At 38.8% G+C, this 25,854-nt stretch overlaps 5 protein-coding genes across 8 annotated transcripts; 2 read left to right on the top strand and 3 right to left on the bottom strand.

The window, feature by feature from the left end:
• The first annotated feature begins 360 nt into the window (after positions 1–360).
• Positions 361–3,914, top strand: LOC149021479 (protein DEEPER ROOTING 1-like). Of its 2 annotated transcripts, XM_089147127.1 has the most exons (6): positions 361–529; positions 641–716; positions 2,573–3,114; positions 3,212–3,380; positions 3,491–3,556; positions 3,640–3,914. In XM_089147127.1, exons 1-5 carry the CDS (start codon positions 524–526, stop codon positions 3,508–3,510), a joined length of 813 nt encoding a protein of 270 aa, XP_089003253.1. In that variant the 5' UTR covers positions 361–523; the 3' UTR covers positions 3,511–3,556; positions 3,640–3,914. The 2 variants fall into 2 exon arrangements, with proteins under 2 accessions (XP_089003253.1, XP_089003252.1); XM_089147126.1 differs by having other exon boundaries at positions 3,491–3,914.
• A 1,625-nt stretch (positions 3,915–5,539) lies between these two features.
• Positions 5,540–12,651, top strand: LOC149021478 (sm-like protein LSM1B). Its single transcript, XM_089149712.1, has 5 exons — positions 5,540–6,253; positions 7,330–7,398; positions 7,490–7,605; positions 7,690–7,752; positions 11,633–12,651. Exons 1-5 carry the CDS (start codon positions 6,193–6,195, stop codon positions 11,708–11,710), a joined length of 387 nt encoding a protein of 128 aa, XP_089005838.1. The 5' UTR covers positions 5,540–6,192; the 3' UTR covers positions 11,711–12,651.
• Positions 12,652–13,019: 368 nt separating this feature from the next.
• Positions 13,020–16,622, bottom strand: LOC149021477 (RmlC-like jelly roll fold protein). The gene is made up of 3 exons (XM_089149708.1): positions 16,399–16,622; positions 16,027–16,148; positions 13,020–13,743 (listed from the first exon to the last, which is right to left on the bottom strand). The coding sequence occupies exons 1-3, from the start codon at positions 16,529–16,531 to the stop codon at positions 13,423–13,425; spliced, it is 576 nt and encodes a 191-aa protein (XP_089005834.1). The 5' UTR covers positions 16,532–16,622; the 3' UTR covers positions 13,020–13,422.
• LOC149021476 (uncharacterized) lies at positions 16,562–23,905 on the bottom strand. 3 transcript variants are annotated; one of them, XM_089149711.1, is made up of 5 exons: positions 23,541–23,905; positions 22,823–22,970; positions 18,122–18,243; positions 17,453–17,775; positions 16,562–16,631 (listed from the first exon to the last, which is right to left on the bottom strand). In XM_089149711.1, the coding sequence occupies exons 2-4, from the start codon at positions 22,953–22,955 to the stop codon at positions 17,455–17,457; spliced, it is 576 nt and encodes a 191-aa protein (XP_089005837.1). In that variant the 5' UTR covers positions 22,956–22,970; positions 23,541–23,905; the 3' UTR covers positions 16,562–16,631; positions 17,453–17,454. The 3 variants fall into 3 exon arrangements, with proteins under 3 accessions (XP_089005837.1, XP_089005836.1, XP_089005835.1); XM_089149710.1 differs by lacking the exon at positions 16,562–16,631 and adding an exon at positions 16,640–17,361 and having other exon boundaries at positions 23,541–23,904; XM_089149709.1 differs by lacking the exon at positions 16,562–16,631 and having other exon boundaries at positions 16,640–17,775; positions 23,541–23,889.
• Positions 23,906–23,992: 87 nt separating this feature from the next.
• Positions 23,993–25,775, bottom strand: LOC149021475 (actin-97-like). Its single transcript, XM_089149707.1, has 4 exons — positions 25,608–25,775; positions 25,089–25,482; positions 24,289–24,902; positions 23,993–24,199 (listed from the first exon to the last, which is right to left on the bottom strand). Exons 1-4 carry the CDS (start codon positions 25,665–25,667, stop codon positions 24,134–24,136), a joined length of 1,134 nt encoding a protein of 377 aa, XP_089005833.1. The 5' UTR covers positions 25,668–25,775; the 3' UTR covers positions 23,993–24,133.
• Positions 25,776–25,854: the final 79 nt, after the last annotated feature.

Here is a 25,854-nt window from a genome sequence, read left to right as displayed (position 1 = left end):
GCAACCCAGTGCAGTGAGGTAGAAAGATGCTTAAGATTTAAGCCAATGCCCATGAAATTTAGAGCAAATAAGAAGTAAGATATGGAGATATTTATATTATAATATCATTGTTGTTGTTTATGCAACTAATTAAATAATATAAGAAGCAACAGCTACAGTGACTGGGAAATGAGCATATAGTAGTTGAAAAATGGTGGAAGATAGAATGGGAGAGAAAGAGAGAGAGAGAGAGACATAGAGAGAAAAGAGGGTGAAAGGCTGTGCTTGGGAACTTGAACCAGTAGCAAGTAGTTGCTTGGCAGTGGAATTCCCTAAAGCTCTTTATTTAATATCTCCCGATGCTTCTTCTCTATTTAATACTCTTCCAATGCTTTTATTGGCCTAGAGGACCTGATCAATTGTATTATTGGTCCTCATTTTTCCAGAACCGCCACCACCATTTCCATTGGTTGCCACTCCCATCATCTAGCTATCTCTGTTGGTGTTTGAAGAGAAGCCCAAAATCCATCTACAGCTCTGAACGATGAAGGTAAATACACAAAGCAAATGGAAGTGGAGAGAGAGAGAGAGAGAGAGAGAGAGAGAGAGAGAGATCAACGTTGGTTAGTTAATAAGTGTAGTTTGATTTGGTTGTTTGTAGATCTTCAACTGGATGCAAAGTAAGCTTAGCGGAAGACCGGGGAGCAATAAGACCAGTACTGGAGTTTCAGTCAATCGTAAGTGCTCTTCCAATTTTTCTCTTCTGTGTCTTCTTTCATGGTTATAGCAGAGTGTAAATTTCTTCCTACCATCAAATCCTACACAAATTGTTTCTCCTGAAATTTGAGTTCTACACTTCTACCTCCTTGAACTCCTCTTATTGACTCATATGTTTAACTCGAAACAAAAATAAAAATGTCATAATTCTTTCAGGAAGTCAATTCTTGCATTTTATTATGTTGTGTTGGTTTTGAATTGCTGGATGTTGTGTGGTCATTTTAATTTTTCCTCCTATTTCCTGCATTTTTTTTAATTAAATTCAGTTGAAGGTCTCTTTTTGTGTGGGTTACCTTTTAGAACCAGAGAAATATTTTTTTTTGGTAAAATAGAGAAGGAATCGAGGGATGCTTATTAAATTAGGGATAAATTTCATGAAAAAATAAAATATATTTCAATTAAGTTTAGGGAATAGAATTTTATTGATTGCATCTATATAATAGTATAATACTAAGAAAGAATTCTTAGAATTGTGGTATAAAGTTAGAATGTCTCAATACATCTGACTCCACTTCTAGAAGGTGTTGTGCATTTAAAGGCTAAAAATGCATAAGAACGTATGTGTATTCATGCATGTCGATGATTGTCCAACTCCTAGCTATCAATTGTCTCTTTGAGCAACTATTCTCTTGAGAGATAATAAGCTCAATTCACGACTCCTTCAACTGGTGGTCCTTTCCTTTCGCTACAAGGTAACCATCGTGGAGTGGAATGGACGAGATGAAATGTGATTACCACCAAAGAAGAGTTTGGTCTTATTAGATCCAAATTCCCCATTCGCAACTCGTAGTCTTTTTGTTTATAAGTTCAATTTCTCTATTCATAATAGTCGAGAATTATGTTTTTTTCATATCTATCTACTATATATTAGGAAGAAAATCCACATCTAAACACTAAGATAAATAAAAAATAGGCTAATGATAGAAAAATATGAAAAAAAAATACAATATTTTATCCTCGAAGATTGAAGCTCCGAACTCATTCCCCATGTTGGATAGTATCCTATTTACCTCCTGTTTGTCAAAAGTAAACAAACACCCACCTTCACCCTTCCTCTTACAAGTGTACAATTGTGTGTTAATAAATGGTGTTACATGAAAGTTCTACACATATCCATCGAAATCAAAGCCGTTCAATGTTATTGCTTTCCTTGGGATCAAGTGCTCATGAGATTTCGAAATTCCTTACTCTAAACAGTCAAATTCCATTTTACCAAACATGGTCATACACTCAATACTTTTCCACGGAGAGATGGAAAGGTGAAAAGGTATGCTTGAAAAGGAGGAGCGGAAAATCTGGCAACCCTTTCCCTGGAAGACTCCTTTTGTTTTTCGTTTCCCGGAGCACACGTGTGGGTGGGTTTGAAAATCACCATTTGGCGTCTTAGGCTCTTGGAGACCTTGCTTCAGTCAAGTAACACAACTTTGACTGTCGGATCAAAATCTAGGACGAGATCAAAATGTCAACCAAAATTTTGGATCCGACGATCCGAAATTCGGCTTAACAGTCTTACATATTAAATGCGCAGGACTGAAAGCAATTTTCATCTCTTGGTCGTTCAAGCCAGAGTGCTTGCTGTAGAAGTGTCAGTCAAATCTAAATAAAACCGGTGAAACCATTGAAATCCATTTTGCTTTGGTCTCAAATGAACCCGGTCGGACCAGTTTCGAAGAGGTTGGGATCTGGGTCGGCTAGTAGGTCACAGTAAATTCATTTTCAATTAACAAAACATGCGTAAGGTCCAAAGTGTCTGACATCTGCTGATCTCCCAAATCAATTTCTGAAATAATTTGGCCTTTCTTCTGTATTTACCCAGGTCAAACCAGGCAAGAACCTCGTAAGGAAGAATTCAGCGATTGGCCACATGGGTTGCTAGCAATTGGGACGTTCGGAAACAACAATCTGAAGGAAGAATCACAGAGTGATCATAATAATGCTCAAGAAGATCCATCTTCATCGCTTGAACTCCTGGAAGATTTCACACCTGAAGAAGTTGGTAAATTACAGAAAGAATTAACTAAGCTATTATCACGTAAACCTGTGTCAGGAGAAAGCAGTAGAAATCTCCCATTAGACAAATTCTTAAACTGCCCATCAAGCTTGGAAGTTGATAGAACAAATTGCACCAAGTTCTGTGATGATTTAGATGATAAAGATCCTCAGTACCAAGAGCATACCATCAGTACTGTCGTTTTGAATAAAGGCAAAAACGTTTACTTGGATGGTAATACTAACAATGCAAACATAATCAAGAAAAGATCTGTAACCTTTCTTCTTAAGAAGATGTTTGCTTGTAGAAGTGGATTTGCACCAACTCCAAGTTTAAGAGATCCAATTCCCGATTCAAGAATGGAAAAGGTATGTATTCATATATATTTACATGCCCAGTGAATATTTTATTAGTGCTTAGTGAAAGAAGATTAATATATACATATATATCCTTTCCTTCCTGCAGCTTTTGAGGACAATCATTCAAAAAAAGTTATATACGCAAAGTCCTACTCCAACTGCATCCATGAAGAGGTATCTGGAAAATAGACATATGGTGGGGAAGAAAAGGGAGGAAGATGACTTGCAGGAGAAAGCTAAAGATGGCAGTAAATGGGTCAAGACAGACTCTGAATGTAAGTTGTTCTTACTATGAAACCATGGTAGATTGATGCATGCCTAGGACTAAATTCTTAAACAGAATTTGGATGAAAGATTAATATTGAGAAGAATTTCTGTGATGCAGATATTGTTCTGGAGATCTAAAGGTTATGTTCAATTTTGGGCAGTATATGATTACAAAACTTGCCTGGTAATAACAATCTCTGAACCTTGAAGAATTCTATACATATTACTGGACAGACAACAACCACTGTTTTGAATGGATTTCTGCAGATCTCAATATCATTTGAATCAAATTTTCCAACAAAAGTGGGAACAAGCACAAGAGATGGGTGTTGCAGATCAAAACATGAATAAAGCGATCTACTAAAAGAAATTCAGGTGGTTAAACTAACACGGGAGCAATTGTGGAGTTTGGGAACAAAGATCCAAGAATTCTGGTTTTGTTATGTGAAGATGCTTATGGAATATGTTTCCTTGGGATTCATACCATCAACGATTGCACATGATGTGTATCAAGTAATGACAGATTCTTGTTTGATATCCCGTGTGAGGACTGAGGAGTATTTTGATCTTGGCTGATGCTAATCACTTTCCAATTTCACCTTTTCATCAATATATATATATACATATGGTTGTGTAGAGGCTAATAAATCAAACAAGTGACTTCAAACAATATATACATGATCATACTGATATGGTCGGAACCAAATCAGATCGATAACCAACGACTCAATCGAAGGTGGTTCAACCTATATCTGGTCGAACCATTAACAAACCAAGAGATATCCAATCTCATCCACAACTAATTCCCGAAAATGTCGGAATAAGGACCCGGATCGAATTACTTCATCAAGAATCCAAAACGGACTCATTAGTTACAATACAAATCAAACACTCTTTCTTAACCAATTGTTGGAATCTTGGACAAAGCTAACCATTCTCAACACCACCAAAAGCATTGAAGCTTCTCGTCAATTTACCAGAAAAAAAAATTGAATCCATTGAGTAAGCAGATACTATAGGGACGATGCACAACCTCGAAGAAAAAAACAAGCAAAACATAATCATAAATAGAGGAAAATAGTTTCCATCATTTAAGAAAACTTATCACTTTTATACTTCACAAAATGCAATGCTTTGCTGGTCTCCCATCCCCTATAGGGATAGATATATTCAAGTTTATCCCACAAATACTATTTAAAGGGAAACCTAAAACTATAATCACTTATGATTACAATTTTACCTTATATAAATAATTGACCCATAACCCGTTTAGTTACAAATACAAACAATAATTATACGGCCCCCTAAAATACAAGACATCCAAACCCAACAGAAACAAGAACGATCCCTTGCTTTTACACACACACACACATATATATATATACACTAGAGAGAGTTGAACTTGTAACTTCTTTACTAAGTATGCATTTGGTAACCGTCTTTGCTATAAACGACGTTCTTTTCTATAATTGTTTTTCAATTTCCTCATCAAAAATGGTAGTCTTAGCACAATTTTGGTTGCTTGATAAAACATGTGCTCAGAATGTTTGAAAATGACTATAGAGGAAAGTAGCATTCAATTTTATGGTCTTAGGAATGATTTTTATGAAAAAAATGTGAAATCCCCCCTCCCTCCCCCCCCCCCCCAAAATCATAAATTAATAATCTTTTATCTTGAGCCCACAAATTCGAAGTACACTAGAAGATAATTTTGGACCATTCAAGTTGAGCCCAGGAGTTCAGAAATCAAACCTATGGACTCAAGAGAAATAGAAGAAGACTTGGCTGCCCAAGTTGATTTCAAGAAAAAAGAGAAAATCAGTCAACCAACTAATCCTATGATGATTATATGTTGGTTATCCTATAGTATAATAGAGATGTCATTGGTTCAACTTTTTTCCCCAAATATGATTTTTTTTAATTTTTTTTATTTTTATTTATTATTATTATTTTATTTTTTAGAAATAGGATTCATCGTCCAATTACTTGATCTAAGTTGTTATTAATTTTTTGGGTAGGAAAATCGGATTAACATTAGCTGTAGTGGGTTCTTTCGGATTACAAATGGATGATGACCCGATCCATCCGGGGACACAATAGACAATAATACACGTCATTACAGTTAGTTTATTTATTAATTTATTTTGCCAAGATTAAAGTTTTCTAATTTATTTGGCGAAAACCGCGCAAACACTAGGAGGAGCAATGAGTATTATGTCCTTTTGGTCAATCAAAGGAGGATCCTGTCTCTTGTTCATCGGTGGAAAAACTGGATTTTCTTCTCAATAGATGAGGAGATGAGGAAATAAGGAGAAATGGGATATCTGTGCGAAAAGGAATTTGCAGGTGTTGATCAAAAGGCCGAAACCTAGCCCTAAAATATTGATCTTTCTTCTCATCCTCACCATCGTTCGTTCGGTCTTTGCCAACCTTGTTCCCTCTGTCTAATTTATCGCTCCTTACCTTCTTTTTTTTTTTTCTTCTCATTTTTGTTAAAATTCTATTGGAACAACTGGATCTAAAGTGTAGTGTTCGAATTGTTTCTTTCGATCTTGAAGGGCTCTGTTTTATTGCCAGGGTCTTGTATCTTTACAAATTTGATTCTTAGATCTGAAGTATTGTGAATTCAAGGCTTTGTAACCTGAAGTTAGGGTTGAGTTTGCTCGTTGCGTTGCAATCTTCTTTAATTTGGGGTTTACTTTCTGGGGATTTCGTTGTCGGATTTGGTGAGGCAGTGCAGAGCCGAGCTGCCAATGCCATTTGCTACTAATTTGAAGAATTTTTCGGTGAGTTTTGGTATACCGATAAAGTTAGACCTCAATGTCGTGGGCAAGCCCGGAAGATATCTTTCTTTCTACATCTCTCGCCAGCTATCTCGACAGTAAGCTCTCTATTATCTTAATTGCGATTTCTGCGCTATCTATGTTCCTTGTTATATGCCGGGCTCTTGTAAATTGTGTACTCTCTGAATTTTTCTGCAACCTGCTGTTGTAATCACTTGGGTAGTCATGCAACGTATTAGGGCCTGTTTGGTTACGTGATTCTGGAGATTTCAAATATCTTGAGATTTCAAATCTATGGAGTCAATTAACTGTTTGGTTAACCTGAATTTGTGGAAATTTCATTATGAAAAACTGTTTGGTCTACGTGCTTTTTGGGAATGCGCAAATGTTTGGTGCTGTTATAGTAAGGGTGAAAGGGATTTCACCCCATACCCATAAATCTACAGATTCTAAAATGTGTAAAAAGATGAATCTCCAGATTTCATGAATCCAGGGGTTTTCACAACCAAACGGGTATAAATCTCGCAACCAAACAGGCCCTTAGAGAATCAAGTGGTATTAATTTCTTGACTTCACCGTATTTACCTTTATTTTTTATGTTAAAATAAATGTAATTGTTTTGAGGTATGGGATGTGTGATAAAACAAAAGTAAAACTTTTTAAGAAATGAGGATGATTTTCTCCATGTGCATTGTAACTTCTCATTTTATCATGGGCTCTTATGCACCTTGGATCCTTGGTTAGAAACCTGTACAGTGAAGGCAAAAAAAATAAAGGTATTTTAGCTGGCAGTTGATTGAATGGTAATATCAGTCAATGGGACATTAGCTTTTTCCTTTCATCTTTTTTTTTTTTAAACTGGAACAGTTGAACCTATGCTATACGGTTGATTTGGACAGGTATTAGTTATTGAAGTAATAAGTATGTGGCTCTTACACATGTTTTCTTATGAGAAATTTATGGAATGGGTGCATGTTAATGTGGGGTTCTAAATGTGAACTTGATGTCACCTACAGCTGGTAGTCTTCTCCATTCCTCTCTCCCTTTGCAAGATGTACATTGGTGACCAATCTAGTTTATCTTTGTTTTGTAATGTGTAGAAGAAAGTTTATCACCTAAAATCTCAAAAGTTTGTGTCAAATTTTTATTGTCAGCTCACTTGTGTATTTCACAGAGAAACTTCTTGTTTTGCTGCGAGATGGTCGAAAACTCTTGGGGATACTTCGTTCTTTCGATCAATTTGGTATCATTTCGTTAGCTCACTCGTCACCTGAAGTTTCATGTACTTCTTCTTTCTCACGTATTGACTATTCAATTTCTTTTATTGTATACAGCCAATGCTGTTCTTGAAGGTGCTTGCGAGCGTGTGATTGTTGGTGATCTTTATTGCGACATTCCTTTAGGTCTTTATGTAATTCGTGGGGAGAATGTCGTCCTAATTGGTGAGCTGGTATGTGAAACTTTGGAAATATTTGATTTAGTGTTGCCTAATCTAGTCTGCACGGCTTCCTAAATTTGTTTGTTGGTTGTATAGGACCTTGAAAAGGAGGAGCTTCCCCCACATATGACTCGCGTTTCATCGGCCGAAATAAAAATGGTAAGGGTTTCTATGGCAGCTTTTCTCTCTTGCCGCCCCTCCCCCAAACCCGCCTCTTATTTGTTAGGTTATAATTGCATTCATCTTAAGAAGATAATCAGTTGATGTGTTCAAGGCGCTTGTGTGAATGTTCCCATTTACATCTCCTTGCTCCAAAATTAGAGTATCTGACTTAATGAATGGCTAGACATTTAAATGTGGCTGTTGACTGCCATAAATGGACTGATTGGTTTTTAAAGTCCGTGAAATAGTATATTTTTCCGAAGTGTATTATGTCTTTCCCAAATGATACCTGTCACAGCATCACCCAGGCGTCCAGGTATGGTTTAGGTAATGCCTTATCACCTTGATTCTTTTCCTAGCTAGAACACCAGATGCCTTGACAACTATGTCCAAAACTATCAAAGATTACAATCACTCCGTCAAAATGTTAATGTGGTGAACAATTCTGTTTACTTTAATTGGATTCAAGACCCATTTGAATGTATGTGTTATGATATAGATGTGCTGGCATTATGGTTAAGCACTGATTCATTTCTTGATTCTCATACCATCTCAAATTGAGTGTTCTAGATATCTAGATATATTGGTTCAATTGTGAAGAAAGCGATATAGAGGATGGTGTTTCCAAGAGAATTTTGATAGGAGGGATTGATTCAAGAGGTGTATCCAAAGTGTTATGTGATTGGTATACTCCTTTAAAGCTCAAAGTAAAATTTATAGGATTGTCATATGACCAGCTATGGTGTATGGTGTGAAATGTTGGGTAGTTAAGAAGTGTCATATTAAAAAGCAGAAATAGTTGTTGGATGGTAATTTGGCGAGTGAGAGAAGGACTTAAAATCACTCTGTGGTGATGAAGGAACATAACATGATTATGCTTATTTTGGGATTTATATAAGGTGTGTAGTTGCATTGACATGTTAGCAACTATGGTTCAAGATCTTGCTCTCAACACCCATCTCGCCCCCTCAAGAAAGAGAGATGCCATTCGAGTTGGCGAGATCTCACTCGAGATCTAGTATTTTTTCCCAGCCAACTTGAGTGAACTTGAGGGCCCATTGAAGGGTTAAGTTGGGCTCAAAGTTGGTATTTAGCCTATTTTAAGCCTTATAAATACACTAGTGGCCTTAAATTTGTGAGAAGACAACCCTAAATATGAGTTCTATTTCGACCCAAAGTTTGAACCAAAATGTTGCAGGAATGAACATGCAAGGTTATACAACATGAAGTATAGAACTATTAGGACATATAAATGAAAAGTAAGTGATAAGATACATCAAATAACTTAAATAGCAATAGAATTTCATCCATATGAGTACAATACAACATCACAGTCTTAACTCACGAGTACAATATTACAACCATCATAAGTTCAATATAAATCCATAGTTCATAATAGAAGTATTGAATATGGCTCATGCTTCACATCCTATTGCTGATAACTTTCCCCCGACAGACATGGGTCCCAGGCTTGTAGAGGCCTTATATGATTTTGGGCCTCAAATTTCCTTTGCAGTTTGGGCTTAGGCCCATGAATAGCTGTTGTGGCTTTGGTTGAGGGACTTCTTCAAATGGCCTTATTTGATCTTCTTTTCTTGATGTAGATGTGCTTAACCTTGCTGTAGGTCAAGATCCGGCATCAATCCGACAAAAAATAGGCAAAAATAGAGTGTGGAAGGTCTTACTGAGTTGGGAGGTGAGATTGAGCGAGACAAGTTGAGATCTTGACCTGTCTCTCTCAAGATATGGCATTTAAAGTGGTTGAGTGGACTGAGATCTTGGTCGAGATTTACTACAAAGGAGATCTCACATCGACCCACTATCTCAAAATAGCAAGATCTCAAACCATGTTAACAACTTGTAAACAACACAGTATTCAGAATCAGCCAGCCATCTTAGGATTTCTCTATTGCAACCTAGTTTGGTCATTATTGGGAATGTCACTTAACTGGAACCTTCCAGTTTATGATCTACTATTAATGGTTCATTCTTCTGGAAATTTGTTATTTGTTCTCTGTATAGGTATATCCATTTTTACTTGAGGGATGGTTTGGACCTGGCATTCGGTCTTTTTTTGGAAGGTTGGTGAAAGTGTTGGCATTCCTTTTGACTTTTATTTTGTCATTACAGATAAAGCTGGCCAGTATTTACAGTCTGATGATGCTATAGTTGTGGAGTACTGGAATATGTGTGTTGAACTTGTACTAATTGATTAATGTGACACTTGTGAGACCCTACAGTTGTCAAATCTTAGAAGTGACGATTGCGGTTCATAAGATGATTAACATTATTGTAGTTTAGGAGACCAGTAGCAAGGAAGCTGCCCGTGAAGTGCATCTGCCCTATGCCTGGCATACTGTGTAGGTAGCACTAGTAAATCACTGAGGTGGTTGTCAGAAACTAAAAGAGGGGAAGTCAAATGCTTCCTGGCCAGTACTGCCATAGATGTCTCTGGCCATTGAAAAGAACTCTTAACAATAAAAGCCAGTAGCAGCAGAAGAAAGAGATCCTCATGTTCCAGTAACTGAGCCTGTATATGCACATAGAGTTATTTCCAGATCCTCTGGGGAAAATATTTCTTATGTTGGAGGAAGGGGCAGATGGGCAGAGGGACATGTAGTGGGAGAAAAAATGGAAAAGGTTGGATTACTTAAATTGGAAGGTAATAGGGTAGAGAAACGAATAGCAGCAGTATATTTATTAGGGATGGCGGTAGTAATTTACCTCGTTATAAAAAGGAAACATTTGGTGGCTAGTGCATATAAGGAAAAGGGAAGGTATGAGATAGTGAATGAAGGCAGTCATGTATGAATGATTGAATTCTGACACTACGCTGGCATAGTGTCTTGGATTTGAACCCTAGACCTGCGATCATGAGTGATCTTCTCTGCTTTCATTTTGAAAGTTCACCATTCGTGCCTATTTGGGAATCAAAACCTGGTGATGGGCCACTTCTGGGTTTGCGTGGAATGGATAAAGTTAGATTGGCCGTCTTTCTTTTTTTTCTTCCCCCTTTTGTGTGGGAATTAAACAAGGAAAGTTCAGAGATTAATATTCTGGGGGTGTTAAAAAACTCTGCAAGGGAGAGAAGGCGGCTTTTGCGTCATTCTTGTCTCGTTCATCATCTAGCAATATGAGATATGAGATACATGTATAACTGCCTTAATCAAATGAGCCATTTTAGATTTGTTGGAGGCAACAGTAAAAATTGTTCTGCTGTGACCTGGTGGTTGAGGATTTTATTTTGGAAAAAGCTTCAAGCAGGAGTAAATTATTCTCCCCATACTGCATAGTGGCAGGAGCTTCATGCAGTCTATACCCTTTTTTGTGATATAGGCTTCTGCTCACTTTATGAGTTCTGTTTCTGTCAAATCAAAGCAACTGGTTTGTCATTGCCCCTTGCAATTATGGATGAGCATATTTTCTGAAACCTATGATGGTAGCGTATGATATATTTCCTGCTTACAAAAGCTTTTATTGTTGGAAAGTTCTATCTATGCCCAAATTCATGAGGAAATTCCCTTTTTCTTTTTGGCTCTTTCTAATGATTCGTACTCCCTAGTCTTTGTAATTTGAGTTCCAAATACATTAGAATTATTATGGGTTTCTGCCCAAATGCATTTTCCTTGCAAGGCGGAGGCCAATGAGAGTGCATGCAGGGGCAGCGTACATTGGTGGGATCTTTCATTCCACAGGAGCAGGGCATCTTTTTCACTGTTATTATTTAGTCCTTTATTTAATACTATTCCCATGTTCATGAATGTGCTGTGCCTTCTCGCTACATTAAATGTTGCTGTCACATGAGATGAATTTGGGTTTTGCCATGCAAAGATCTATGGATTGTTATAACAAGTATGTTGTTGCCACACATCTGCAGGCACAAAAAGCGGAAAGGGATGCTACAGATCTAAAAGGCTCCATGAGAAAGAGAATGGAGTTCCTCGATCTAGATTGATGATTTATCCTTACAACATTTGGTCCTCGATTTTTATCCAGTGACTGAATGCCATGTTGGTAAATGTTATCACAGTTTGGTAGCTGCCGGGATAAATCAGTCATCAGAGAAGAGTGTTTCCTGCGCCCTTTCTCAGTCCATTTATTTCATCATCATGATTTTGACAAGTGGAATGCTGTACTCTGGTTCTTGCGATATCTGGAAGAGTGGATTTAATTTATGGACGGATGTATCAAGTTGCTGTAGTATTTAGAATGTTGGCGATCCTTTTTCCTCATGTTGTTGCGATTGAAAGGAGTTGACTGCAAGGGAGATGGTAGAAAAGCTACCTAGATATATCTGATTTGTGACTGTAAGATACACGTTGGTTTTAGAGTGATGAGTTCTCGTTTTAAGGAGAAATTATTCCTCACTCAGAACATTATCCTCCCTAATGTCAAATTGTAGATGAAGAGTCTGCTCCCAGGAGAGCATATCAAATATCAACCCTTAAGTAAGAACATCCTTTTATGTAACTTTGCATTCTATTGTGTAGCATTAAGGAAGAAATTTTCGCAAGTTATATTAGCCTCTGGGTGGCCTTTGCCCCCAAGAGCGAACTCTGTTAGGATTTAGGCCACTGCTAGCGTGGCTTGAAGGCGCTTGGGCCTTCAAATTTGATACTGTGTCAAGCCAATGGTTTAGTGGGTATGCCGTGACCAAGGTCAAGCTCAAGCTCAGCAGTCAGCGACTGGGGAATTACTTGTTCAATTATACAAATACTACTACTGAAATCGAGACTTGTGGTAGATGGCTGTATCACTTTCAAAAAATACCAGTGTTCGCACTGAACTCGATTTCTTTCCCACCTCTTCTGTGCTTTTCCAGTAAATCAATATTGGAACAGCCAGAGTTCCCAGGAGAGAGTAACAAAGGTAAGAATCTGGATCATCTCCCAGTCGAGTGCTTCCCGACAGCTTTACAACCACAAAACACTGTGGGTCCCACTGTATTTTAACATTTATTTATTATTATTATTATTTTTTACCTGTGGACTCCAACGTATTTTGTGGTTGTTAAGCTGTCGGAATGCTCCCGGGGGAGATGATCCGGAGTCCAATAATGCCTTCCTGAAGAGAGTAACCAAAAGGTAATGCCTCCCTCAGTTGTCTCTGCAGTGGCAGCCATGACTCGGGGGATTGAACCCTGAGCTCCCCCACTGGGAGGCGTCAGTCATTGCCAACTGAGCTGACCTTTCATGGTATAGCCATCAGGAATTTGATACACCACTACTCTAAATCAGTCATTTCCTGTTCCTAATGAGGGGAATGGGAATCAGATTTCTTTTTGGTAGTTTGATTTATCTGAAAACAATGGAGTAAAGAACATACAACCACCAGCGGATGCATCACATGTAATAGTTTGATTGACATGTTCAAGTATGAAATTGTATTACTTAATACAGATAAAGCAAAGAGAGTTCAATACACAGCTGATCGTATGATTTAAGATAATGATGATGTCCATCAAACAGAAGCAGAACCATATTCATCCTTAATATGAATACACATTGGTGAAAAGTACTATAGGCGAGAAAAGAAAGCCATTGGAGCAAGGAGAGTCGGTTGTGTTTGTTTTTCTAGGTAAGAAGCCAGATGGAGAGTAGGGAACTTGTTCATAAAATGGTTTAAAAGCATTAAATCCAGATTTCATTATAGCAGACTGGGCATTGATCAGTTGGGGAAGGTGAGGTGTGTGATAAGAGACTCTAGTTTTGGAAAACTTGCAATCAGCTCATTGCGTTGTGCCAACTGAAAATCTTCAAACTGGAAAGCTGGAGCACAAGTGCAACCGACTAGGGAGTAATGACTCTCTGCATCCCTTTTTGGTGCCAGACTTAATGAGTGACCATCAGGTGAGACTTCAACATCCCTAGTTGGATATGAACCAAACCACACATTTGGAGGTACCGTGTACTGGGGTCGCTGGCCTGCTTCAAGGTCAAGCCCCAGGGTTGTCATCTTGATGTGGCCATTGTCACTCAACTCCAGTACCTGATGCAAGGGGTAAATAATTTTAGGAATGGAAGCAGCAAAGTGATTCATACCTAGCAAGGTACAATCTTCCTGTAGTTTATGTATTGCAAATAGAAATTACAAAAAAAAATGCTATACTGGAAACAAACATAAGACGATAATCAATCATTGCATCAACGAAATAAGTAGATCAGAATGAATTAAACTTTTTATACTAATTTGAAGTTGCTGTGGTTTTATAGGACTCACACCTCAAAATGGAAACCAACAAAACAAGACACATAGATAGAATTCTCTTCGTTACACCACAAAAATGTCCATTGTGTTCAGTGCATGCAAAATCAGTCAATAGTAAATCATAATGGACCTCACCTCCTTTGAGAACTCTTGAGGCGTATCAGGAAGAACCAGGCCACCTCGAACTATAACGCTTTTCCTCTCAAGCTCAGGTCACCCTGTGGGGATCCAGACAGTGAGACAGCTCCTTGATCTGTTTGCAAATAGCTCTTAGATTCAGGTGCTACTGCTAGCCCAGCCTACCCTACCTAAATAGTTCGATGAATCCATAGACCCTTGACCTTCACCTGGTCTGCACCCCAAACCACCACCCCCCGGGCAAAAAAAATCCTAGTTTGGTACTTCCAATGATGCACACTAGTTGGCTCTGACCCGTAAGAGGGGGTTTCTAGTGAAGGACATTTTGGCACTGGTTGGAACCCCCTCGCAAAATTAAACAGCCGGTTCCTCTTCCATCATATCCAGAATATCTTGGGTGAAATATGAAAAATGCCCTTCACATAATTGCTTATGGTGCATTTTTGCTTCAGGCTCATCAACATGGTGAACCACAACCAGGCAGGAAACTAAATTCTTCCTGAAATTCATCCCCCAAATTGATCAAGTGGAGCCTTGTTTCCTATCTCTCGAAACAATGCATGTACTATAACTGGAGACATTTTGTTTCCCATCCATTGGCAAATGCCATCAAGTCAATGTTTGATGAGAGTTCCTTCTGAATTATCGGACTCTCAGCTTTGAAGGATGAATCTTGGGATTGCTAGGGGAAAACATTGGTGCATACTATCAGATCTAAATACTCGAATGACTGAGGAGACAAGGTCAGTCCTCAAGTATCCTTCTCCAGCAAAGTGTGATAATCTCTTGGTTTACATCTATAGTGATCATCCACTTCGTTTCATATTTAAATCATCTTTTAACATTCTTGGTTCCTTCATGACTATTATACATTCTTCCATTTTATTTCACCGAATTGATCTGGAGAATGAAGACAATGAAAGTATGAAATAATACATGAATAGAATGTTAGGTTTTTAATTAAAATCTATATTATTTATATATTAAGTTTCAAAATTAGTTTTTGCATTTCTTTTATTTAATTGTTATTAGTGTGTGGGACCCATGACGTAAGGGTGGTAATGAGGCACTATGAGTAAAGGAGGCCCTTCATGACCTTGGTTATGAGGCTCTTCATAACATTGGTCATGGGTCTTAATGGTCTTGATCATGGTGGTGTGGTGGGGTTACTTGAAGGGTGGAATTTACTTCAATTCTAACTCTTGACAATCAATTCTCATTTCAACTTCATGACCATTCCATGGTGGGGTTGGGTTTTGAATGGATTAAATCCAATTCTTGCCTTAAGAATCCTAAGGGGTGTGGTGGGTTTGGGCCTTTCCCACCCTTCCTGCTGTGGTGTGCTTGAGACCTCCTCCCTTGCATATTTGTGTTCGTTAATTTCTTTCTTTGATTTGTCTGTGTTGTGCTCTGCTTTTGGCTCCTCGGGCTGGCTCCTTTCTTCGTTGGGGTTGTTTTATCTTGGAGGTGGTGGTGCGGACCCTTGGTGTGGGTGCATCAATTCCTTGCAGCCTCGTGTGACTCCCTCTTGGTGGGTTGGTTGGGTTGCAACTTCAAGCTCTCCGGATTGGCTAGTCTTCATCTCTCATTGTTTGCTTTCATTTTGGTGTTTGAGAATTTGTAATCCAATTACCCCAACATAGAAGCAACTGATAAAGTTTTTCATAGCAATTAAAGAGATCTATACCCAGAACCAGACGGCTACTCCAACGACCTTCACAGTCTTTTCTAAATATCGAAATTGAGGAATTGAATAGCAACATCCCCCACCCCGACTAAGAAAAATTAATAAAAGATATGTATTGGCTGATCGATCTACTGATCCCATCCATTAATCACTGAATTAGATTGTCAAATCATCTATCATGTTCTGAGAGTGCAGATCACTAGTTCATAATGGGGAGTGCAAGAGAAGTTCATCCATACCGTAAGAGGTTCTCCCATGTAAAAATGCCAGGTTTCTGCACATGGAATTCGATGGAGGCGTGAGACACTCCCTGATGGCAACAAGAAGTAAATGGACGTGCTGACGGGGCGATCAACCTTGTCTGCACAAAGGTTCTAAGGTCAGTCGATCAAGGCCAAAATTTTTACCTTCAGGGCTAATTCGAATCTGTTTCTAATGGAAGAAAGCAAGAATAAGAACAGGAATGAAAGTAAGGAATGAAATGGAAAATCATCAAACGCCCAAGTGAGGATACCATAAACGAAAATTTTAAGGGACAAAAACCCACCGAAAAATCAATAAGAAATGGACAAAGAGTCAAGATCGTAAAGAAGGGTTTCTTTCCTACTCACACTCGGGGGGAAGTTGCGACTTGAGGAGAGTAACTGACGAATCCCTGAAAGTTTCAGAGTAGAAACCTCCTTCTGGATGAGGGTTCAGATTCAACAGCGCCGCAACCTCAGAAGCTTTTTTGTTTGGATTCATTTTAGCTCAGAGTGCTCAGTCTGCAAATAACCAATCTTTCGACCGCACGGCGTCACCAGGCTCCTCTTGCTGCTCTATATCAGGATTTGCTTTGATACCCCTAAAGAGGCCTACTCTTATAGTCAACCATAGATTAAATTTAACCACCTAACCATAAGGAACAAGTCTAATACTCAAATTTTTTATACATTTATAAGAGAAGAAATGAAGAATCTCCTACTATCAAACACATCCAGTCACCTACCCATAGGAGACACCAAAAAAAACAATGGTTTTCTTTATTTTGATGTACCTTTGTCGACAATGACAAAATGGTCCAACAGATATTCAAAAGAAATATAAATTTGATCGTTCATAATATGGAGCATCAAGGACTTGTTGGCCTTTCAAATTTACCTAAGGTTTAGCTACCAAGAAGTTCTGATTGTATTAATTCCAAGTTTGACGCAGTGATTACCGTATATGATTCAAGTTAACCCTCGAAAGTTGTGTCTCTGATTTTCAAATTTGAAGTTAACCCTATAATCCTTGCTCAATTAATGTTCTTTGTTTAATCGACACCAAAAGTTTCTGATTCATGGGTTCAAGAGAAGAATGACACATAGGTTAATCTCCCATGTGAATCAACTTCGCATGCAAGATGCAAGTCAAAAAAAATTCAACTTCAAACTGATTTGCTTTCCATGTTCCAAATTTTTATTTGGATGGAACTGTTTCAGATAGATCGAGCTGCACTCAGTCATAGGCATTGAGTCCACTACAACAGGATTTCCACTGGAGAGGCTGCTCCAAGCAAGAGTGGCGTTTGTCCCTAGTGTCACTGACAGAACCTGGTGACCCCCAAAAGAAACTGATACAATATGAATGGAAAAGAGGAGAGGATGATAAATGCTAGGTTTTCACACGTCCAGTCAGGACTACCTTCAGTTAGAGGGTGTGAGGTAAGAGATCAAGAACTTCATTTCAGGAAAACGTGCAACAAGTTCCGAACGATTTGCTGATTCAGAATCCTCGAATTGAAATGCTGGTGCACAAGTGACTCCTAAAAGGGAATAGTGGCTCTCAGAATCCCTTCTTGGAGCCTTGACAAATGAGTTGCCATCTGGAGATACAGAGATGTCCTTTGCTGGGTATGAACCAAACCAAACATTAGGAGGTACTGTATACTGTGGTCGCTCACCAGCTTCCAGGTCAAGACCCAGTACAGTCATCTTAGCCACTCCATCTTCTCTAAGCTCCAATACCTGAAGAAAGGGTTGCATTGTTGGGTAGGTGAGGAACAAACTGTTAATTAAAGCAGAATACAAATTTTCAGATTAAAAAGTCGCTTCTTCAATGAGTTCCAAAAATACAAATCATATCCACAATCTAGATGTCCAAACAGCACTAAATTTGAATTGATGGACCACCCCTCTGATAAGCCATATCCTAAAAACTCAAGTATCAGTTGCAAGAAAGAAAGTCCTTATCAGACAGAGGTGCTTTCGGATTTTTCTTTGACAAGAGAATATCATGGATAGATTAACCATCTACATGGATTGTGGATATGGAAATTCAAATTCACTAGAGGAGAAAATACTATCATCTTACATTTAGAGGTTCTCCCATATAAAAATGGAAGGTTTCTGCACATGGTAAACGATGGAGCCATGCAACACTCCCTGCTGGCAGCAAGAAATAAATGGCAGTACTGATTGGACGATCTACCTTGTCTGCAAATAAACTCCAGTCAGATGATAAAATGAAAACACAATAAGAAACAGAAAGGCATATTTCCATTTAGAAACTAAGGATCCAAAATTTTGAGCCCACAGACATTTGGCTTTGGCTAACTGACTACTAGATTAGTCATACATCCTATGGATTGGCCACCTCCAATTTCAGACCAAATTGAGTCAAATACACTCCCATGCATGGCCATGAAAATTGAATTATTAAAATGCCTGCATATGGGAACCCCTACCCACCATTGTACCTAGATTTTCAAAAGTTCTCTCAGGGTCTATTCATAAACTTAGTTCCCTGTATGATCTGCCACATGGAGATAATAGGTTTTGCAATCTCCCCACCCTCCCCACCTCAAAAGAAAAAGTCAAATATAAATGATGAAATCAGAACCCTCAAGAACCATTTCAGAAATATTACTAGCTTTCTCAGCTAGTTCGGAGAAAATTTCATAAGATCCAAGTATGGTACTTTTTGGAAAACAAGACAGCAAAGAGAGGAAATAGAAGAATCAATTTATAGCCTCTATTCTTCTCTCTTGTCATGCAGCCTGTACGGCTGTTATCTTGGTATTGCATCCAAGGCCAAACTTTATCTCTCCTAATTCTTGATGATAATTATCAGTTTATCACATTATGGTCTGCACTAAAATACATATTAAAAGATTAACTTAGAAAATTGAAAAGCCCAAGCCAAGCCCATTCAGAGCTGCAACAGCAGCAGAACCACGGACATTAAGGAAGAGAGAAGAATAGCAAGAGGAGGAGAGAGACTGGAGAGAAATGCATACTTTTTTTTTTTTGGTGGGGGGGTGGTTTTGGAGATTTGAGTCCTCAAACCATTGGTGGGGGCAATATTTATATTCACATCATAAAGGTAAACTACAATATAGGATGGGTCTACATAACTCAGTGCTTTTACATTTGAAGACAGAAACGAGTACAATTATGCCTCCAGTTAATACTGACACAACAAGTGCCAAACATTCCATGAATGTCAATGAGAAAAAGAGAAGTCCGTGCACTTGGGAAGCCCATGTACTTAAAGATGAAGGGGGGGGGGGGGCTCACGGAGTTCAAAGTTTGAAAAGGAAAAAGCCTGTCCAATGAGCGATATTCCATGGGGTCTAACCATTAAGAACACAGCAATAAGGGAACACCTAGTAAATTCAAATGCTTAGGGAGGAATGATAAGGCACTAGCAGAAACCAGCAGGTGAAGCACAGTCAACAGCTATATAAATAGAAAAGTCTCAAAATAAAGGATCATTATCTTCCTAGTATTAACTATTAGCTCTTTTCTTTATTGTTTTGAAACTTTGTTATTGCATCTCTTTCCCACAAATTCCTTTCTTTGATAAGTTTACCAGAGGGGGAGTTCACAAATGGTTTTGGTTCTGAAGCGAAACTGTTAAGAAGTATTGGCCAAAGTCACAGCATTGTTCACGTGAACAGTGTCTTGTACAGTGTTCACAAGTACTGTAACTCATGAACAGTAATCTTATTATTTTTGTCATATTACCTATTTCTATTTTAGGTGTTCCTAAAATATTAATATTATTTAGTCTCCTTTTTCATATGTAATTAGATTAGGATACTTCCTTTATGTTATCGTAATCACCTTATTATATATTGAAACTGTGGGAGACTTTGAGCTCTCACTACACTGCTGCTCTAAGCAGTTCCTTCTTCTTCTCTGATTCTCTCTTCTCTCTTGCTCTTAAGCTGGTTACAGGGTTTTGATTTCTCACAGAAACTTGTCTGCAAAGTCACATTACGAGGACTGGGTGAATCAGGAATTTATGTGCTTTCATTTGGTCTAGGTTTTCCTGTCTAATCTTTCAAACCGGGAATCACTCTTTCTTAAGCTAAAGCCTCAGGATTCCAGCTCAAAGTCTGGGAAACAAGCTTAGAGGCAACCTCCAACATGCTACACCTGATATAACTTCAGCTCAAGGGCTGGGAAACAAGTCTTAGAGGCAACCTCCAGCATGCTACACGATATAATTTCAGCTCAAAAGCTGGGAAACAAGTCAGGCAACCTCCAACATGCTACACCTGATATGTTCTCCCCAAAAAAAACTCTCCAATGAAAAAAAACAAGTTATTGGGGGGGGGGGGGTTAAAAGGGAAAAAGAAAAGATCTGCACTCTTTATTTCTCTTCCCTTTTAAATGGGAAAAACAAGCCTACAGGTAACCTTTCAATATTTTTTTTACATTGTTCAAAGAAAATGCACTTAACTCTTTTCTCTCTTTCCTTCCCTCCCCTCCATGGTTTGTTATCACTGCTGCTTTTTATTAATATTCTACAACTGGAATGGCAAGTTTCCAGTATCTATGGGTAATTATCTCCTCTTTCCTCAGTTCTATGCACTTGCAATAACGAACTGTCTATTTTACAACTCCATATGGTTGATGACTTATCGATTATATGTGTTATTTTCACTGTAGAGAAGGCCTCATGAAGATAGTTGTGAAGTTATGTAACAAAATTAGGGGAGTTCTCCTATCACATTACATGTCTTAACAGAAGTAGAAGAAAACTTCACTCAGTTTCATGGTTCCCAGCTCCCAAAGGGCATTCATATGACTTGTTTAAACATTAGAAGGTGTTTCAAAAGTTAGCCATATATACCTGGAACTGCTTTGGCTTGTCTCTATTTTTTGGAATACTTAGTTTTTGGTTCTGTCTGATCTTGCTTTATTTTTAAAGAGATCATTGCAATTTACTTGTACGTTCTCAATGGTGTGATATAGAGAATGTAAGTCATAACTAAACTTTTATTCTTCTTTCCAATTTCTTGTAATATGCAATGGTAGTACATAAGTCCGCATAATCTAGTGAGAGAGCAATCCAAGCTCCATGTATGATGTAGTAACATAGAGGTGAACAATGGAAAATGACTTGCAAACTTAGGCAAGTTTCGATGCCTAAAGAAGAAGGCATCATAAAGCATTCTCAAGGGAGAAGCAATGCATAATATGCTTCCTTTTGCCAAAAATAAAATTGCTGGCTTTTTTTTTAGCATAAATCAGTTAGAAGCAATTTTCTAGTCTAGACTGAAGCTGCATCTTTGAGGCCAAAATGATGTGGTACATGCACAATAGTACATGAGTGATCATCCCATCTCAGCATTTCTCTTTGGTAAATATTTAGAGCCAGCTACAAAGTCATACAGACAGAGATGCATACAAAAATCATGACAGGGATAGGCAACAAAGGTCATAACAGAGACGCACACAAAAGTCTCCTTAACCCCCCTAACCTCACAATTTGGCTCCCCTTCCCCTCCAGACCCTTCTCTTCCTAGTCAGCCTGGAACCTAACCCACTCCCCCTACAGTTCCCTAGCCTTCCCTGGTTTGGTTCAAAATCCATATCCCACACCACTCCCTTACCCTTTGGCAAGCTCTTAACCATGGCCTCCCCACCCAATCTTTCCTCATCAGCTGCCACATCCCGGTTAACCCTACCTACATCCTTTGTTGCAATGGTTCAGAGGACCTAGACCATTTATTCTTCTATTGCCCCTTTTCCCACTCCCTTTGCGGGAAAGCCCTCCCCTCCATATGGCACTGCTCCAGACGTCCCTTTGGTTTTGCTCAAGAGTGGTCTTGAATCTTGAGAACCTTCCCAAGCTCCTCTATTTGCAATCAGGTTGGTAAATTGGTCTTGGGTGCTACCATCCACCACTTGTGATGGGAGTGCAATCTCAGGAGATGGACTTCCAAATCTAGGTCATTGGATATGATTTGGAAAGCCATCTGTTTTGACATTTCTGCTAGGCTACATCATATTCCCCATCCCGTGTTATAGATACCCCAAGGAACAAGCTCATCGTTGTTGCTTGGGGTTTAGGCTCCTCCCTCCAGCCCCCCTCTTGATGGCTGGTTGTTGCCCCCCCCCCCCCCCCCCAAAAACTTCCTTGTGCATTCGCTGTTTCCCCCTTCTTGGGGCTTTTCTTTAATGTTATTTATTATTCATCCAAAAAAAACTAACTGACAGAATAATAATAGAATTCCAAGCTGAGTAAACATAAAGAAATGGCTCATTTATATGAAAGTCTACAAAAATTGGAATATGATACATTAAGAACGAAGAGATTAGAGAGTTTGATGAACTCCTTAAAGGGGGGAAACAGCAAAACAAATGTCGAGCCACTGAATATAAGAATACAGAACCAAATCATCTTAAGTGGTAGAAATCCAACATATAACGGTAACAGATAACATTACAATCAAGTAGTTCCTTTTGAAATATAATAGATACAGTACAGCTAGTAATCAGGGTGGCTTTGGTGCATTGGTTAAGGTTGCTCCATTGGTCATAGGTTAAAGTCAGGAAACAACCTTTCTGTGATAGTGGGTAAGGCTGCTCACAATGTGACCCTCCCTCCGGGTATGTCCTTTACTTAGTTGCCAAATAAGTGAACCCATTGGCCAAATATCCATTATGAAATTGGAGTTCGCCATCAAGATATCTGTGTCTCCGCGTGTGTGAGTTGTGTGTGTGTGTGTGTGTGAGAGAGAGAGAGAGAGAGAGAGAGAACTAGTAAGTTCCTGCTTACAGTGGGATGGAAGTTGGGATCTAGGGAGAGTGATCGATGAGTCTCTAAGAGTCTCCAAGTAGAATCCTCCATCAGGGTGAGGATGAAGATTTAATAGTGCTGCAACTTCTGAAGCCTTCTTGCTTGAAGCCATCTCTTAGCAGAGGATCTGTCCACCAAGAATCGAATCAGACTGATATTGCAAACGACGATGCAAGTTACCTACAGGATTTGATGGATACAAATTCTTCATTTATTTATTTATTTATTTCAAGAGTGCTGGGGTGGGGGAGAAGTGAGAACTTTCTCCTGGGGTTCTTTTCCGTAATGGCAGATTAGCAGGACCGCCACAGAGGATCAACCGCAGCTCCTTAATTTAATCATTACGACAAACAATTCAGGGATGGTAAAAAAGCACTTCAATAGTAATCTTGGACCACTGGATTCGGGGAAGTTTTTACATTTACAGCAGAACTCAATTAGGGCTGCAATGGCGGAAAAAAAAAACTACTACATAAAACTCAGCCACAACCCTGTAGTTGCATCTCCATTTTTTTTGGCAATCATCACTTCAAAAGGGCAGATGGGTATTCAACAATCCATCAAAATTCGAGGAAAAATATCAATTAACAACAGTCTTCAAAAATCCTTAGCTTTTCAAGACTGAATTCCGAAAACTGAGGAACCAGAGGTTGCATACGAAGAGAAACCTGAGGAAAGAATACATTGTACAACCTACCTGGAAAACAGAGCGAAAAGATATATCTGCTAACTGGCCGATCAATAAGAAGGCTTCAAAATCTCTCCTAATCTTCGTATAAAGCTGGAGGTAAACTGGATTCACCTGCACACTACCGAAACCTGATGAAATTCTGATGCCTTCCTCGAACGCGCCTGAGATTGAATTCAGAGCCAACAGTAGAGGAAGGAGAAGCTACACCCTTTATGCATATGGCTTCAACCGTGGAGACTTGAGCTTCGGACCCATGGAAAATTAAGCTTTGATTAAACAAATTACAGATCTAGGAAAGTCGTTTTATGACGTTGCATTTCTAATATTCTAGTCAACAGTGAGTTGATTCTATCTGATTCGAATTAGAATTATAATGGAAAATGATCTCATCTTATCTTTGATCCCAGGATTTTGCCTCATAGTCTCAGACTAAGCAATTACTTTAAACTGATTCAGCCTCATTATAGGTTGGTTTAGATCTCAATCTTGATTCCGAATTGTTGAACCCAGTGGGAATGGTCACTGTTATTGTTTAAGTTTCATAAAAAAAAAAAATTACAGAAGTTGAAAGAATGTTTTGTTATGATAATATATCTTGACTAGAAGCACTTCATATGTACAATAGCAGAACCAGTTTCCAGGTACTCCTCTTTGGTAATCCACATCTGCAGCACAACCCAGAAAAATAATCAATCATCCTAAGCAAGAGTAGAAATTTTGTGTTTAAAACTCAACAACTGGTCTGGTAGAATACCTGCTCAAAAGTGCTCAAACAAGCCAAAATGGAGCCACCAATCCAAACACTATACTTCCTTTCAGGAGGAGCAACTACTCTCACTCTGATTGATGATGGTGCCAGTGTGCTCACTTCCTTTGCTAGCCGTTCAGCCAAGCCTGCTACCATTGTGGTTCCTCCACTAAGCACCACATTTGCATACAAATCTCTCCTGATATCCATATCACACTTTCCAATTGATTTCAGTAAAATTTCATGGATCCCCTTGGACTCTATCCCTATTCTACTTGGGTCAAAAAGGACTTCTGAGCACTTGAACCTTCCTGCCCCAATCCTAATCACTTGCCCATCTGGCAATTCATACTCTCTCTCAAGTTCTGAGCTTTCTTCCGACGTGGCCATTTCCTTTTCGAAGTTGATCGCCACATAAGCAAGTTTCTCCTTCATGTCTCTTACAATTTCCCTCTCTGCTGATGTGGCAAACACATGACCCTCTTCTATTAGACTCTTGGTAAGGCTCTCAGTCAAATCCTTGCCAGCTAGGTTAAGCCTCTCAATGGCATGTGGCATCGCATAACCCTCGTAGATGGGGACAATGTTTGTGACCCCTTCTCCACTGTCCATTACAATTCCTGCACCCATAGACAAATTTAAAAGATTGACTTCTAGTAGAACATAGAACTTGGGTAGAAGTAGAACATATCATTAAAAGTTAGTCATTATAAGTCCTTATATCAACTTATTCACACTATTTTTGATAGCCCACATCAGTTATACACACAGGAAGGAAGCAACACAAGGTTTTATCAGTACTGCACCTGTAGTGCGGCCACTAGCATATAAGGAGAGCACTGGTTGAGTTGCTATATAAGTAGCTGGGGTGTCAAATGCCTCAAACATGATCTCTACCATCTTCTCCCGATTCGCCTTTGGATTCAATGGTGCTTCTGTTAGAAGGACAGGGTGTTCTTCCACTGAAGCCCTGAGCTCCTTGTCGAATGTGTGCTCCCAAAGCCTTTCCATGGCATCCCAATCTGTCACTATACCTTGCTTAATAGGATAACTTAGTTGGAGTATTCCGCGCCTTGCCTGAGCTTCATCTCCATAGTATATCTCTTTCTGTCCAATACCCATCATGGTATGCTTGTTTTTGGGTCTGCCTATCACACTAGGGAAAACAACACAAGGAGCATCATCTCCAGAAAAACCAACCTACAGTTACAAGTGAATTTGTCAGATACTATGGTCAAGTTTGAAGATGATTTAACCAAAGACAGCAGTGGAAATTAAAGGTCATATTTACAAGAAATAACTGAATTACAAGTTCATAGACTCACCTTCATAAAGCCAGATCCATTGTCACAGACAATAGGTCGAGTTTCATCAGAAAACTCCATGCTTGTTCACCTCAAAGCTTATCTATGGAGAAAAATAGTGATCAACCATGAATGAGGCTAAACAGAACTGGTTGTGGCACATATATGCAAGAAAGATGAGAAGAGAAGAAACTCAAAAAGGAGGGAATAATTTTGGCCTTAACTTTAGAATGAATATTGGGATTACTTCCTTTCGGTTACTTTTAAA

The sequence above is a fragment of the Hakea prostrata genome, chromosome 3, assembly GCF_041222555.1.
Source record: "Hakea prostrata isolate BN-2017 chromosome 3, UWA_Hpros_2, whole genome shotgun sequence".
In the NCBI taxonomy this organism is placed as follows: domain Eukaryota; kingdom Viridiplantae; phylum Streptophyta; class Magnoliopsida; order Proteales; family Proteaceae; genus Hakea; species Hakea prostrata.
Note: the sequence above shows the minus strand (reverse complement) of the source record. Positions and strands in the feature narration are given on the sequence as shown.

Coding starts and splice junctions, on each gene's coding strand:
- LOC149021479 (XM_089147127.1), top strand. Junction 717..2,572: donor TACTGGAGTTTCAGTCAATC/GTAAGTGCTCTT, acceptor GTATTTACCCAG/GTCAAACCAGGCAAGAACCT. Junction 3,381..3,490: donor GGTCAAGACAGACTCTGAAT/GTAAGTTGTTCT, acceptor TCTGTGATGCAG/ATATTGTTCTGGAGATCTAA.
- LOC149021478 (XM_089149712.1), top strand. CDS start 6,193: ATGTCGTGGGCAAGCCCGGAAGATATCTTTCTTTCTACATCTCTCGCC. Junction 6,254..7,329: donor TCTCGCCAGCTATCTCGACA/GTAAGCTCTCTA, acceptor TGTATTTCACAG/AGAAACTTCTTGTTTTGCTG. Junction 7,606..7,689: donor TCGTCCTAATTGGTGAGCTG/GTATGTGAAACT, acceptor TTGGTTGTATAG/GACCTTGAAAAGGAGGAGCT.
- LOC149021477 (XM_089149708.1), bottom strand. CDS start 16,531: ATGAATCCAAACAAAAAAGCTTCTGAGGTTGCGGCGCTGTTGAATCTG. Junction 16,149..16,398: donor GTCGCAACTTCCCCCCGAGT/GTGAGTAGGAAA, acceptor ACCTTTGTGCAG/ACAAGGTTGATCGCCCCGTC. Junction 13,744..16,026: donor ACATGGGAGAACCTCTTACG/GTATGGATGAAC, acceptor CCCTTGCATCAG/GTACTGGAGTTGAGTGACAA.
- LOC149021476 (XM_089149711.1), bottom strand. CDS start 22,955: ATGGCTTCAAGCAAGAAGGCTTCAGAAGTTGCAGCACTATTAAATCTT. Junction 18,244..22,822: donor ATCCCAACTTCCATCCCACT/GTAAGCAGGAAC, acceptor GTTTATTTGCAG/ACAAGGTAGATCGTCCAATC. Junction 17,776..18,121: donor ATATGGGAGAACCTCTAAAT/GTAAGATGATAG, acceptor CCCTTTCTTCAG/GTATTGGAGCTTAGAGAAGA.
- LOC149021475 (XM_089149707.1), bottom strand. CDS start 25,667: ATGGAGTTTTCTGATGAAACTCGACCTATTGTCTGTGACAATGGATCT. Junction 24,903..25,088: donor TGCTAGTGGCCGCACTACAG/GTGCAGTACTGA, acceptor CTATGGGTGCAG/GAATTGTAATGGACAGTGGA. Junction 24,200..24,288: donor GTTTGAGCACTTTTGAGCAG/GTATTCTACCAG, acceptor GTTGTGCTGCAG/ATGTGGATTACCAAAGAGGA.